The 15,338-nt window shown below is 43.3% G+C and overlaps 1 protein-coding gene across 17 annotated transcripts in view; it reads left to right on the forward strand.

Moving 5' to 3' along the window:
- The window catches only part of LOC139445897 (sarcolemmal membrane-associated protein-like), a 99,798-nt gene that overhangs the window by 67,424 nt on the left and 17,036 nt on the right, over nucleotides 1–15,338 (forward strand). For 16 of the 17 annotated variants that reach the window (XM_071227139.1, XM_071227141.1, XM_071227145.1 and 13 more), the window contains exons 12-21: nucleotides 1,367–1,424; nucleotides 1,553–1,624; nucleotides 2,642–2,749; nucleotides 3,785–3,847; nucleotides 4,959–5,021; nucleotides 6,450–6,515; nucleotides 10,788–10,850; nucleotides 12,346–12,546; nucleotides 13,155–13,217; nucleotides 13,497–13,622. In XM_071227139.1, the coding sequence (XP_071083240.1) occupies nucleotides 1,367–1,424; nucleotides 1,553–1,624; nucleotides 2,642–2,749; nucleotides 3,785–3,847; nucleotides 4,959–5,021; nucleotides 6,450–6,515; nucleotides 10,788–10,850; nucleotides 12,346–12,546; nucleotides 13,155–13,217; nucleotides 13,497–13,622 (883 nt within the window). The remainder of the gene's footprint in view (nucleotides 1–1,366; nucleotides 1,425–1,552; nucleotides 1,625–2,641; nucleotides 2,750–3,784; nucleotides 3,848–4,958; nucleotides 5,022–6,449; nucleotides 6,516–10,787; nucleotides 10,851–12,345; nucleotides 12,547–13,154; nucleotides 13,218–13,496; nucleotides 13,623–15,338) is intronic. The other variant, XM_071227144.1, reaches the window with a different exon arrangement.

Genomic DNA, 15,338 nt, shown 5'->3' on the forward strand with positions numbered 1-15,338 from the left:
TGTCATCCTTTGACCCTGCTGCTGATCTTAGGTTCGAATCCCTGATTGTGATACTTTCCAATGGTCTTGGGTTTTTCGCCAAAGTGGTAAACATTCTACGTCCTGCCTTAATATTAGTTACTTTTCAAAAGGAAACTGTATTCAACATAATAAGCGCCCAGGGCACTCTCAAAATTAGAAATAGGGGGCTCTTATTAGAATATTATTTTGGTGTAAAACAACAGAGTTGACAGATCGTAAATTTCATGGTTTATATTGACAACCTGAAATGTTTATATACGACAGATATATTTTCCCAGAATTTAATGTCCCGTAATTAAGGGTGCATATAACACATTTATTACATTGATCAATCGAAAGGGGTGCTAATTGGGATTGTTCACTAGCCAATTGTTTAGCAAATAACGCTGTGGGCGCTTATTAGAGAGGGGCGCTGATTACGTCCAATACGGTAATTGACTCACTCACTTTAGGAAGGTAGTGGAATAGCCCAGAGGTCTAACTTTTGTTTGTATTTACATGGCCTGGGTCCAATTATGGTTCAAGGTTTGTCAGGACCATACCCGTGCTCGTGAATCTCACCAAAGAGGTTAATGTCTTGAAACCTGCATCACTTTGGGCTTTCTTCCCACTTTAAGCTGACACGCTACTATGATATAACAGGAATACTGTGCTAGGGGCGTTATCCCAACCCAACTCTTTTACTCACTCAATTCTTGGATTCTACTTGTGGAGCCCATGCATGGTGATTCCTGTCATGGCATTATTTGCTGCAAGTGGCATCAGCATTATGTATCCTTCATTGTTATCATCACAAGTAGATTTGTGTAATCTCTTCAGGGTGTTCCATATGATGGTTCTCTTGGGAGCATTAATTTCTAAGATATGAGGATTTGAAATTGCTGACATCACTTTGCAAAGAAACCTTTGGCCATTGCCTGTGTTGATCTTTCAGTTGGAATCGGAATCTAGGTTATTTCTGGGAATAACTTATTTCCTCATGCAGCTGTGTTTGAATATGAATAATAGTTTTGAGAATTACTCACATGCTGCAATTATCAATGAGAGCAGGGCAGGCGGGTCGGGTAGCCTGGTGGTTAAAGCGTTAGCTCGTCATGCCAGAGACCCGGGTTCGATTCCCGACATGGGTACAAAGTGTGAAGCCCATTTCTGGTGTCCCCCGCCGTGATATTGCTGGAATATTGCTGAAAGCGGCGTAAAAATAACTCACTCACCAATGATACATGTCTTGCCTACCATTAAATAATGAGATTTTTAGGAAAGAGGAATGAAATTACTGTATAATTCTTGATCTATTTTGTATGTGACATGATGTGCACCAATCCTAATACTGCATTATTGTCAGGTGGAATCCCTACAGGCTGATAATGACTTTGCTAAGGAACAGTTGGCTGCCATGAAAGGTTGGTATATATGTCGTGCTGGGTTTTCGTGTTTTAGTTAAAAACACTTCACAGACAATGTCTTACCTGTTTGAAGAAGATGCCTGCTGATTTGCGTAAAACAATTTTTTAACTTTTTTGTGTTGCAGCCAAATTTGAATCAATCAAAGAAATCAACGAAGATGATCATGAAAAGATTGTTGCAGAGTTAGACTCTATAGGTAAGCTTCAAGAGGTCTATTGTTGCCATGGTGATATTGTTTTGAACAAATGGAGAATTGAAATATGTTGCACAGAACTTTGAATGACTTCCTACTGTTATACCCTATTTACAAATATTTGCAGAATTAGGGAACTGATAAAACTGGCTTGATATTGAATAAGGGGAGGTAACTCTCAATATTCACAGACAGCCTTAGACTTGTTTTTGGCATCACAGATTTTGGTGATGAGTTCAAAGTAATAGGAGATATTGTTACTGTGAAATTGCATGACAATGCTTTGCAGACCATTGTGTCTTCATCAGTTACCCAAATGCCATATTCAAATGACATCACTAATCTCTCTGACAATGAACTGGTTGGCTGTTCTTTTACATCCAAGACACTGGATGTTATTGGATGAATGATTTTGTATGGTAAATGGAATTTTGCTCTCAGAGATTCTCTGTACAGACACTGGGAAGCATCATAGCCCTCAGTGTTAGAAACTGCCACCAGTCCTGTAGTCCTTGCTAGGCTGCAAGTAGTTAAGGTGAAGGTATCACAAGGACTATCAGAAACTTGCCAAGGGTTTTGCCATATGTTATCATTATAAGGACTATTGGACTAAAAATGTTAGTTTCTGACACTGGACCCTAAACAAGATGATTGACATGCTGATGGGACCCGTGAAGATCCGGGGTAGAATAGGTCTTCAGCAACCCATGCTTGCCGTAACAGGCGTCTATGCTTGTGGTAAGAGGCGACTAACAGGATCGGGTGGTCAGACTCGCTGACTTGGTTGATGCATATCATTGATCCCAATTGCGTGGATCGATGCTCATGATGTCAATCACTGGATTGTGTGGTCCAGACTCGATTATTAAGACAGCTGTCATATAGCTGGAATATTGCTGAGTGTGGCGTTAGACAACAAACAAACAACAACATGCAGATTGTGTAGTATTTATCTTTTATCACATTCATTGACATAAGACACTGAGTAAAGGATTGTGAGAGTTCCTGCTTCTGTTGTAGGTTCTCCACAAGCCGATATTATCCCGCTAAGTCCCAAGGATGACAGTGGCCCTGAAAATCTGCCGGAGAAACTACGGGAAACTCAGCAACAGCTGGAGAAATATAAAGGTGCGGAATATATAGTTTAATGCCTAGTTTTAGTCCACCAATGATGGTGTAAGGTTACTGTTGGATGGAGAGGAGAGGAGAGGATGGTGTCTGGTAAATGATGTGATGATGTCACCAGGAAGTGATCAACAGCAACTGGAATATCAGACTTCTAAGTCAATATATAACGCACCAGATTGCATTCACCAAGTGAATGGTCATGGCGATACACTTTTACTGTCCCAGTTTTTTCATCAGTCTTCCATGAAATTCATTCTCAGCTCCCTGGGGAGTATACATATGCACTGAAATTAATTCTCGGCTCCCTGGGGAGTATACATGTGCACTGAAATTCATTCTCAGCCCCCTGGGGAGTATACATGTACACTGAAATTCTTTCTCAGCTCCCTGGGGAGTATACATGTGCACTGAAAATCATTCTCAGCTCCCTGGGGAGTATACATGTGCACTGAAATTCTTTCTCAGCTCCCTCGGAAGTATACATGTAGTTGAGTGAGAGAGCGGATGATGCTGATGAGCGAGGGGTATGTTTTGCAAAGCAGTCTTTGTGCTATGCTGTACAGGATTTAAATTTTACAGGTTCCTGCTACCATGCAGGAAACGAGAAGTAAGGATTGATATTGGTTATTGAATAGTGAGCGGCCAAAATGAGATTAATCTGTTCCTGTAGCAGCAGGGGGCACGGGTGGCCCAGTCGTCTAAGGCGCCGCGATTCCCTGTGCAGATTTGCGTCCCTTGGGCACGCCAGAAACCTATGATTGTGGGTTCGAATCCCGTTTCGCCCCGATTATGTTTCTAGGTTTGTCAGCACCATACCCGTGCTCGTGGGTTTCACCAAAGTGGTAAACGTCTGAGACCTGCATCACTTGGGGCTTTCCTCCCACATTAAGCTGACACGCCGTGATATGACTGGAATATTGTTAAAAGCGGAGTTAAACCCTCTCACTCACTCCTGTAGCAGCAATTGTTTCGAATGTGATTCTAGTTTCACCGAACAGCTCTTCCTTACTGTGACTGTGAATTGTGTCCTTGCAGCTCAACTTGAAGAAAACGATGTGAAGTTAAAAGAAAGCAGTGATAAGGTTGAACAGTTAGCAAGTAAGTATGCCCTTTCCAGACAATCTGCCATGAAGGCAGCTCACGTTTCTTTTCTGGAGCAGAACTAAAAAACCATGAGAGATATCTTAACCAAACCTGGCACATAGATAGGTCTTGTGGTGAACTCGTGCCTTTTGATAGTTTGTTAATTTTTAAAGAATTATTTTTTTTAGTTTCCATGTTAAAGATTTTGACTTAGACTGAAAATTGCGGTAGTGCTCGTATCCGGTGCAGATCTTGAAAACCGTAAATATTTCTTACCTTGCACACAACTGGACATATTTGCAGGGGATATGAGTATTTCATTCTTGTTCACACTCTCTATGAAGTTAAACATATGGGTACAATGTGTGAAGCCCATTTCTGGTGTCCCCCCCCCCCCCCCCCCCCCCCCGTGATATTGCTGAAATATTGCTGAAATATTGCTAAAAGTGGTGTAAAACCAAACTCACTCACTCACTATGAAGTTAAATGCATCAAATATAGGGACTTCTTTGCATTAAGGGGATAAACTAATGGCGGCTCGGAGTCAGCACATTGTACTTGAGTGAGTGTCCATGTTAATATGTGGCATGGTATCTCAGTGGGCTAGCACTGTAAAACAGATAAAGTCCAGACATGGACAAGCAGCCACACACACATAAGTGCATGTACGTCGCAATACAATGTCAAATATTTTGAATCATTAGACCTCATTTCACCTCAACTCTTCCAAAAAGACATCAGGATTTAAACATTTGTTGACACTAATACTTTAAAAATCACTATGAAGTAAAGTTTTGGACCGAATTGTGTAAGGTATCAATATTGTCACAGACCCGTGAAGATCCAGGGTAGAATAGGTCTTCAGCAACCCATGCTTGCCGTAAGAGGCGACTTTCAGGATCGGGTCTTCAGGCTCGCCTACTTGGTTGATCATGTCATCGTATCCCTATTGCATGGATTGATGGTCATGATGTCAGTCACTGGATTGTCAGCTCCAGACACGATTATTTACAGACAGACATCGTATAGCTGGAATATTGCTGAGTGCGGCGTTAAACAACAAATAAACAATTTTGTCACCTGATTTTACATGACTATTCAGTGTGTATTGTTTGTGCGTGCACAGAGGAACTGGAGATGGCCAAGTTGGATTCAAAGCAATACCTGGCTAAGATGGCCTCCCTTGAAGGTAAGAGTGGTTAGTAATGAACCTGTGTGTCTTGTGATGTCCCAGAGATATATACCCACTGTACACCATGTAGGCCAGGCCTACCTCACATGTCCACATGTCACAATTCAAGCTTCCTCATAGGCCTTGAACAAACCATATTATCACAAGCCTGTTAGTCACAAGTCCCTGCACAGATAACTGTTTCGTCTTAGTTTACACTCTGATGCACAGGCACTATTGGACTATATTCAGGCTTTAAGATTCAGACCTTGTCAAGCGGACTCTGGGCCCTGTTTTACAAAGCGATCTTAGCGCTAAGGTGATCTTAACTCCCTTACGTTAACATAGGCTTACGGTCATCGTAGCAAATGACCGCTTTGTGGAACGGGGCCCTGGCCTAAGGGTAGAGGCTAGCATAAGCGTTGATGTTTTGTATTTCTCCTACAGGCTCTCCATTGAATCTTGCCATATGTAAAATTTATGAAGCATAAATGCAGCTAATAAGGGTGTATCGTAATTTCAGCTTCTCTTTTTTTTTGTTAAAATAATTTTTAGGCATCTTATGCACAGTTGCCAGTTATGTTTGTTTTTTTATAATAAATTATTTTTTCTTGATAGGTCTCAATAGGCTGATTTTACAAGGAAAATTAATGGGAAAATTGGTTGGAGTGACTAAGTAGAGTTCGCCTTCAGTATTAATCACTATCACCTCAAAATGTTACTTTGTTTTTCTCAAGGTTGTATGACATACATTTTGTTAGTAGCCTTAATGAAGCTGTGAGTTTGATAAATCATGTGATGTTGATGCCAATTTTGACATTTAGAATTTTCATTGTGACGTGTGGCCTCTTGAGGGTAACTTCATGTGAGGGATAATATAAAGCCTCCTATATGACCGGGCAGTGTTCAATGTAAATAGCACTAGGAGGACTGCTATGGTAGTCAACAGTTAGGAAATACATGTGGTGTACAGCTGGGTATTTGTCTGACTTTTGTTGTGCGTGTTTTCTTCAGTTTGCTTCGTTATATTTGAACTGCGGTAATAGATGCCTCGATTCATTTTCACATATAACCGAACAGCACTCTCATATAACCAACATGCTTCTAGGATAAGTCCATGTAAAGATGGACTGTCACGTGTACACCAGGAAGACGGTCTCACGTATCAGACAAACATACATATAGCGCGCTGTGACCATTACAAAGTAATTTGGTAACCCTCATTGCTTTCAAAGTCATTTCCCTAGAACCATATTTCACATGATTCTGTATTTTGAGTTTGCGTGTTGTGATGCCCTGTTCAGTTTGATAGCTCCTGTTGAGACGTCCTTCGTATCAGCTGGGCTGTGCATCCTCTGAGATGTGTGCTGTGTTTCTTATTGCCCGCCCAATCACACTCATATTTTTCACATGGTATCCTTTTTCTCTCATCCAATTTTTGTGCAGAAAAACTAAAGCTGTCTGATACACATATGAACCAAATGATGGAAAATGCCTTGGCAGATTTGAAACGTAAGTGTCGCCATTTTCTGTTGCTGCCACTGTTAACAGCTGCTTTGCATGAATGGGGTTTAAGTGTGATGGAGTCCATGCATTGTAGCTATGTTATCTTGTTGCTCTGAAGGGACAGATCATGTTGCACCTTGTAGGAGCACATTCTCTTTACGTGCATGCTAATGTTGCAAGTTTTCTTTGACGAGAATGTTCGTGTCACCAGTGTGTAATGACACACAGGTAGGGTAAGGCAGGTAGTGTCATTATTGAAATATTTTGCTTATGAAACAGTGTAGGTACAATCTAGGTGTACATGTCTCATGATACACAGGAGTCCCGGGTACCACAGTCGTCTAAGGCACCGCAATTCGTGGTCAGAGTTGCGTCCCTTGGGGACGCCAGGAACCTATGATTGGGGGTTTGAATCCCAGTTCGCCCTGATTATGTTTCTAGGTTTGTCAGCACCATACCCGTGCTCGTGGGTTTCACCGAAGTGGTAAACGTCTGAGACCTGCATCACTTCGGGCTTTCCTGCCACATTAAGCTGACACGCCATGATATAACTGGAATAAAAGCGATGTTAAACACAACTCACTCTCTCACTCATGATACACTATCTGTGCCATTAATATTTATTTAGTTACCTGCTTGCCTTGTACAACAATAATCTGCTTTATGAAGTGTCGATGTGCAGGCTGGACACACACTCACTGTTGTGTGGAGCAGTTCACTTGCACCACCAGCCATACCAGAGCTTGTATAGATTTCTCTTCAGCTTTTGATTATCTGCTGAAATACTGCTGACTATGCTATGTGAAACAAACACACATGACCTCCTCACCAATCCAAATGTAAACAACATTGTTTTATCAAACACAATTTATTGGCCACAAAGAGTACATGCCATTTAAGATCTGGTGTAGAATAGATTTTCAGCAACCCATACTTACCGTAAAAGGCGACTATGCTTGTCGTAAGAAACGAATAACAGGATCGGTTGGTCAGGCTCACTGATGTCATCGATCCCAATTGCGTTGATCGATGCTCATGATGTCAATCACTGGATTGTAGTCCTAAGATTGGAGAGGGCTCAAAACATTTGTCAACTACTGGAATAGTTCAAAGATGGTGTTGTAGAAGTCTTTCAGCTGGTGGTCTACCTTGGTGACAGTGGTGGAAACACAGCTACTCCTGCTGCCACAGCTCAGTGTGGAGTCTTTCCCTTGAGCGTGCCAGAAACCTGTCATTGAGGATTCGAATCCCAGTCCATCCTGATCCTGTTATCAGCATCATGCCCATGATCATGGGTTTCACCAAAGTGGTAGATGTCTTCAGACCGGCATCACTTCTGGCTGTCCTCCCCTATCAAGTTGACACACTGTGATATGACTGGAGTCCTCTTCAAACCTGTGTAGGGAGGTCGGGTAGTCCAGTGGTTAAAGCGTTTGCTCATCACGCCGAAGACCCAGGTTCAAATCCCCACATGAGTACAATATGTGACACCGATTTCTGGTGTCGCTTGCCTTGATATTGTATTGCAGGAAAATTGCTAAAAGCAGCGTAAAACCACACTCACTCACTCACTCACTCACTCACTCACTCACTCACTCACTCACTCACTCAAACCAGTGTGAAGTTAAACTCAGTCACAGTATGCACTGTTCTCTTGTTGCAGAGATACACTGTCTGATATAGACCCGTGAAGCTTCTGATATAGACCCGTGAAGCTTCCGGGGTAGAATAGGTCTTCAGCAACCGATGCTTGTCGTAAAAGGCGACTAACAGGATCGGGTGGTCAGGCTCGCTGACTTGGTTGATGCATGTCATCGATCCCAATTGCGTGGATGACATCAATCACTGGATTGTCTGGTCCAGACTCGATTATTTACAGACCGCCGTCATATAGCTGGAATATTGCTGAGTGCGGCGTTAAACAACAAACCAACCTACCAACCAACCATTGTCTGATAGGATGTGGCTGAAATACAGCTGATGATGACATGTACATCTTGTTACTCTAATGTTTATAATGAGCTAGCTCCATGAATTGTGCTTGACATGCTTTGGATAATTATTTCCATCGCTATATATGCTGTCAATTCTAAATATATTGTATTGTTATAACATCTATATATGCTTCATGCTTTCTTCAGTTATCATTTTAAAAAAAGATCTTGTTTATCGCTGTTTATAACCATTTCATGGAATCCTTTAACATGATTAAAATATCATGAAATATGAACAAGTTTTTTTCTTGTGGCAAGATGCAATATTCATATTATTTTCACAATATTTGCAGTAATATTTCAACTTATAAGATAGAGTAGGTGTCATCTATATCATTATCATCAATCCTATCCTATTCAGATTTGCTGTATTGTCTATTGCGTCCATATAATCACTGCTTGCCAGCTCAACACTCGCAGAACCATGTACATACTCTCATCAGCTCCCTTGCATCGTTCATGTTGGCTGCATCAACATTTAAGATCTGTATGAAATAGTTATATAATCAACAGTTGTAAGCAATTGATTAGAAATAATATCAAATGTAATATTTAAAGCTAACGTGTTCAGCAGGTTGCCTCTTGAAATGAATCATATGGAGATTTAGTCAAATTATTCTAAAAGAAAGTAAAAATAAGTCTCCTGGTAAGTGCATTAACATTAAGTTTTAACAAACTAGACTGGTGTATTATACATGTACAAGTATAGTTTCTCAAAAGTTTGCTGGCTCTTTTCTATTGCTGATTTCCAACAGCATCCTGATTATTAGCATACACAGCTGCCATGTTGCTCCTGGACATGGTTGCAGTTCAGACAATCCTATGAAGTACGGACACGGGTGGCCCAGTCGTCTAAGGTGCTGCAATTCGCTGTGCAGAGTAGCATCCCTTGGGCACACCAGAAACCTATGATTGTGGGTTCAAATCCCGGTTCGCCCCGATTATGTTTCTAGGTTTGCCAGCACCATACCCGTGCTCGTGGGTTTCACTGAAGTGGTAAATGTTGAAGACCTGTATCACTTCGGGCTTTCCTCCCACATAAGGGGCGGTCTGGTAGCCTAGTGGTTAAAGCGTTCGCTCGTCACGCCTAAGACCCGGGTTCGATTCCCGTCATACTCACTCACTCACTCCTCCCCCATTTAGCTGACACGCCCTGATATAACTGGAAACTGTTAAAAGCTGCGTAAAACCCAACTCACTCACTTACTCATGTGCATTGTTGCATTATAAACAAACCTATCAAATTCGTTATTGCATTATTATTCATGTACATTGTTGTCTCCAAGGCAATAATTATAAGTTTAAATCATAATTTTTAGATTATGTAACTAATAAGAACAAGTTTTCCCTATGAAACTGGAGCCCTTAGACATATCTAGACTTGCCTATTAGGAGCATAGAATTACTACACATCCTTGGACTTTTCTTTCAGTACAGCCTTGGAGCAAGGCTAATTGTTGCATCACAAACACTCCTATAAAATACGTAGAGGTATTATTCATGTACTGTTACATTGGTGGCAGTCAGGTAGTCCTGCTATTATTGTTTGTCAGGCCGATGAGTCAGATTTGATTCCGAAGGTACATTCTCTCTGTCCCCTACCATGAGAATGGTGTGGCAGGAATATTATGCTTAAAATCAGTGGAAAAACCCAACTCACTCTTCCATGTGTATTGGGACCGCCTCCGTGGTCTAGTGGTAGAGCGTCCGCCCAGAGAGCGGAAGGTCCACGGTTCGATCCCCAACCTCGTCATACCAACAGATGTAAAAGATGGTACTTGTTGTTAACCAGTCTGGCGCTCGGCATTAAGGGGCTTAAACAAGAACTGGACGGCTCGGAGTCAGTTTACTGTATCTGAGTGGGGTATTCATGTTAAACTGCGGAATGTTATCTCAGTGAGCTAGCACTATAAATCGGCATCAGTCCGGACTAGTACAAGCAGCCACACAATCACACATACGTGCATGCACGTCGCTATGTAAGTGCAATAATCTTGGACGCGACTTTAAACCCCATTTCAACTCACCTCACCTCACTTTGAATCGCTTCCTTTGCATGTATATATGCACTCTAATGATAGCCATCTGGAGATATCAGTTAGAGATACTTCCAAAAGAAACAAGGAGTTTCGGGATATATGAAATAAAGCACCTCCATGTGTATTGTTACAACACAAAGAACACTATTTAACACATCTAGGTGTTAGATTGTCATCTGCGTACATTGTTGCAGTACAAACAATCTTGTGTTGTCACACCATTATGAATGAACTGTTTGTTTCAGTGCAACTTAAAGAATCTCGACAACAGTGTGATAGTAGCAACAGTCTGATCCAGTCGCTTGAGGGTAGGACATTTTATACTGTTTCTTTATTGATGATAACTATATACCCACATGTTTAAGTCAACCGTGAAGATCCGGGGTAGAGAAGGTCTTCAGCAACCCATGCTTGCCGTAAAAGGTGACAATGCTTGTCGTAAGAGGCATCTAATAAGATCCGGGTGGTCAGGCTCGCTGATTTGGTTGATGCATGCCATCGTATCCTATTTACGTGTATCGATGCTCATGATGTCATTCACTAGATTGTCTGGTGCAGACTCGATTATTTACATACCACCGTCATATATCTGGAATATTGCTGAGCCTGGCATTAAACAACAAACAAACAAACACACAAACAAACAAAACATGTTTTATGTCGACTAGTGCAAGGGACTGAAATGAGGATTGATTACTGATTACGATCCTTGATCTGTCAGTGTGATAACCACTAGTACTACATTTTCTCTCATATCAAGTGACCTGAATGATAGCTGTTAGCACTCATAAACCCGACTCACTCCTGGTCCAAAACTGATATGGTTTGACATCTACTAATAGTACAATTGAAATGTATTTAGTGTTAGATACGTTTGCTTTATTGTCAAAAATTGCTCATGACTGTTTATTGAGCTGTGGGGAAATATTTGCTAGCTGTCAGTAGTACCAGCAATTCCCCACATTGGTACAAGGATTGCCAAGACTTGGTGACAGTGCCAGAACACTTGTGTGCCACTGATGGCTCTTTCCATGGGGATTCTCAGGTAGAATTGTCCTTCGGTAATATCGACTAACTTGATCGGGTAGGCAGGCCTGGCGACCTGGCTGATTGTGTGCCATCATGTCCTGAGGGTGCGGATTATAGCACATGTGTTCAGTGGACCAGTGAGATTCCTGGGTAAGAATGTAGGTCCCCAACAACCTATGCTTGTCGTAACAGACAACTCAATGGATTGGGGGCTCAGTAACATGTCATTGTGTCCCAACTGCGTGGATGCTTATGATGTCAATCACTGGATTGTCTGGTCCAGACTAACTATTTACAGACATAGCTGGAATGTTTCGGTAAACAACAAACCACACTCATACCCTCATGTGTTCAGTCACGGTTTCCCCTCATTCAGATTGTTTACCCCCCGTGAAGATCGGGGTAGAATAGGTCTTCATCAACCCATGCTTGCCGTTAAAGGCGACTATGCTTGTCATAAGAGGCGACTGACGGGATCGGGTGGTCAGGCTCGCTGACTTGGTTGATGTCATCTATCCCAATTGCATTGATCGATGCTCATGATGTCAATCACTGGATTTTCTGGTCCAGATTTGATTATTTACAGACTGCCGTCATATAGCTGGAATATTGCTGAATGCGGCGTTAAACAACAAACCAACCAGATTATTTACAGGCCAATGTGATATCCGGAATATTGCGACTGCTGCGCTAAGAAAATCAATCACACAACCACCAACATACCCATGAAGTCCTTAAGTGTTCACTCATTTGCCATGAATACATTTATTTCAGCTCAAATTGAGCAGCTAGAATCTGAACTGACCGTGTACAAGCTTCCCCTGTCAGAGAAGGCCGAGACTACGTTGTTAGCTCATGCTGACAATGTTGACGATGACGATGACACCACCATCAACGGTGTACACAACCACCTCTCCTCCTCATCATCTCTATCATCGAGTGTGAGTGACCTCTCCGACGACGATAACTGGAAAGGTGAGTGGTCCAAGGTTTGGTTGATATCATCATCTCAACAACAGGATTTAACAAAATATTCGAAGTATCTATCATGCTCTATAACAGGCCTGTTTGGTGAAATTTGTGTGTTTAGATATGTTCATATAATACAATAAGCCTATTCTCAGCTTGTCTGAAGTATTAGCTTGTCATGCCGAAGACCCAGGTTCGATTCCCCACACGGGTACAATGTGTGAAGCCCATTTCTGATGTTCCCTGCTGTGATATTTCTAAAAGTGTCATTAAACCATATTCACTCACTCAGCTCGGCTGACAGTAGCTATTCCTCTTAGCTGATTATTCATGGACAATATTGGTTCAAGGTAGATGTCTTGTCCTGACTTGTAACACTGTATCCATGTTTCAAAAGTGCCTGCATGTGTCAAAGCCTCTGTTGTGGAGCAAGCAGAGGTCTCTGATTGGTTGTCATGTATTCCTGGTTCCCTGTTGTACAGCTCTGTTGTGGAGCAAGCAGAGGTCTCTGATTGGTTGTCATGTATTCCTGGTTCTCTGTTGTACAGCTCTGTTGTGGAGCAAGCAGAGGTCTCTGATTGGTTGTCATGTATTCCTGGTTCTCTGTTGTACAGCTCTGTTGGAGGAAGCTCGGGAGGCACAAAGAAGGGCTGAGCTGGAACTCAGGAAAACACGAGGTGAGAGTGTGATCAGATACATCAGATGTACAATGTAACAAGTGTTTTCTGCACACTGTATGTGACATAATCTGACTGTTGTGGACATGGTTATTTTCGAAACATCTTGATGGGGATCAACAGTTCCATTATCTGTTGGGTTTGAAGACCCAGGAATACTACAGACATATACACCTTTAAGGCACTGTCATTTTCAGATGTATTTTTGCTTGATACAACTGCTTCCAATCTAGACAGAGTGTCTGGGACATTATGTAAATCTTTCTTACTTGTGTCCAGATGAGCTTGAGCTGAGCAAGGCAAGGGTGAAGAAAAACAGTGATGAGACGCTAGCTGTGCGGGGCCAGTTGTTGGAGGCACAGAGACAGGCAAAGGACAGCCAAGACACAGTGACGGACCTTCAGGGTAGGGCCTTCAGTACAGTTGCTCAGTGTAGGGCCTTGTGTATAGATCTTCAGGGTAGGGCCTTGAGTACAGACCTTCAGGGTAGGGCCTTGAGTACAGTTGCTCAGTGTAGGGCATTGTATACAGACCTTCAGGGTAGGGCCTTGAGTACAGTTGCTCAGTGTAGGGCCTTGTGTGCAGATCTTCAGGGTAGGGCCTTGAGTACAGACCTTCAGTGTAGGGCCTTGTATACAGACCTTCAGGGTAGGGCCGTGAGTACAGATCTTCAGGGTAGGGCGTTGTGTACAGACCTTCAGGGTAGGGCCTTCAGTACAGACCTTCAGGGTAGGGCCTTGTGTACAGTTGCTCAGTGTAGGGCCTTGTGTACAGTTGCTCAGTGTAGGTCCTTGTGTACAGATCTTCAGTGTATGGCCTTGTGCACAGACCTTCAGGGTAGGGCTTTGTGTACAGTTGCTCAGTGTCGGGCATTGTGTACAGTTGCTCTGTGTAGGGTCTTGTGTTCAGATCTTCAGGGTAGGGCCTTGAGTACAGACCTTCAGGGTAGGGCCTTGTGTACAGACCTTCAGGGTAGGGCCTTGTGTACAGTTGCTCAGTGTAGGGCATTGTGTACAGTTGCTCAGGGTAGGGCCTTGTGTACAGACCTTCAGGGTAGGGCCTTGTGTACAGACCTTCAGGGTAGGGCCTTGTGTACAGTTGCTCAGTGTAGGGCATTGTGTACAGTTGCTCAGGGTAGGGCCTTGTGTACAGACCTTCAGGATAGGGCCTTGTGTGCAGACCTTCAGGGTAGGGCCTTCTGTACAGTTGCTCTGTGTAGGGCCTTGTGTACAGATCTTCAGTGTATGGCCTTGTGTTCAGACCTTCAGGGTAGGGCCTTGTGTATAGACCTTCAGGGTAGGGCCTTGTGTTCAGATCTTCAGGGTAGGGCCTTGTGTGCAGACCTTCAGGGTAGGTCCTCGTGTACAGACCTTCAGGGTAGGTCCTTGTGTACAGACCTTCAGGGTAGGTCCTTGTGTGCAGACCTTCAGGGTAGGTCCTTGTGTACAGATCTTCAGGGTAGGGCCTTGTGTGCAGACCTTCAGGGTAGGGCCTTGTGTTCAGACCTTCAGTGTAGGTCCTTTTTTACAGACCTTCAGGGTAGGGCCTTGTGTGCAGACCTTCAGGGTAGGGCCTTTTGTACGGACCTTCAGGGTAGGGCCTTGTGTGCAGACCTTCAGGGTAGGGCCTTGTGTACAGTTGCTCTGTGTAGGGCCTTGTGTATAGACCTTCAGGGTAGGGCCTTGTGTGCAGATCTTCAGGATAGGGCCTTGCATCAGATCTTCAGGATAGGGCCTTGCGTCAGATCTTCAGGGTAGGGCCTTGCATCAGATCTTCAGGGTAGGGCCTTGTGTGCAGATCTTCAGGGTAGGGCCTTTACTGGCATGGATAGTTGTCGTATACGTAGACAACACTGTGTGTGCTGACATAGCCTTGTAGTTTCCCCACCCCCTCCTGTGTGCCGTGGCACCCCCACCCCCTCCCCCTGTGTGCCGTGGCACCCCCACCCCCTCCTGTGTGCCGTGGCACCCCCACCCCCTCCTGTGTGCCGTGGCACCCCACACCCTCCTCCCCCACACCCTCACCCTCACATACTCCCAGAGGGCAGTCAAACATCTCCTTGATGCAGTGGGGTAGCACAGTACTAGGTGTGATTGCTTGCTATGCAGAAAACCTGGGTTC

Source organism: Haliotis cracherodii, unplaced genomic scaffold (genome assembly GCF_022045235.1).
Source record: "Haliotis cracherodii isolate W230 unplaced genomic scaffold, xgHalCrac1.p SCAF_6, whole genome shotgun sequence".
In the NCBI taxonomy this organism is placed as follows: Eukaryota; Metazoa; Mollusca; class Gastropoda; order Lepetellida; family Haliotidae; genus Haliotis; species Haliotis cracherodii.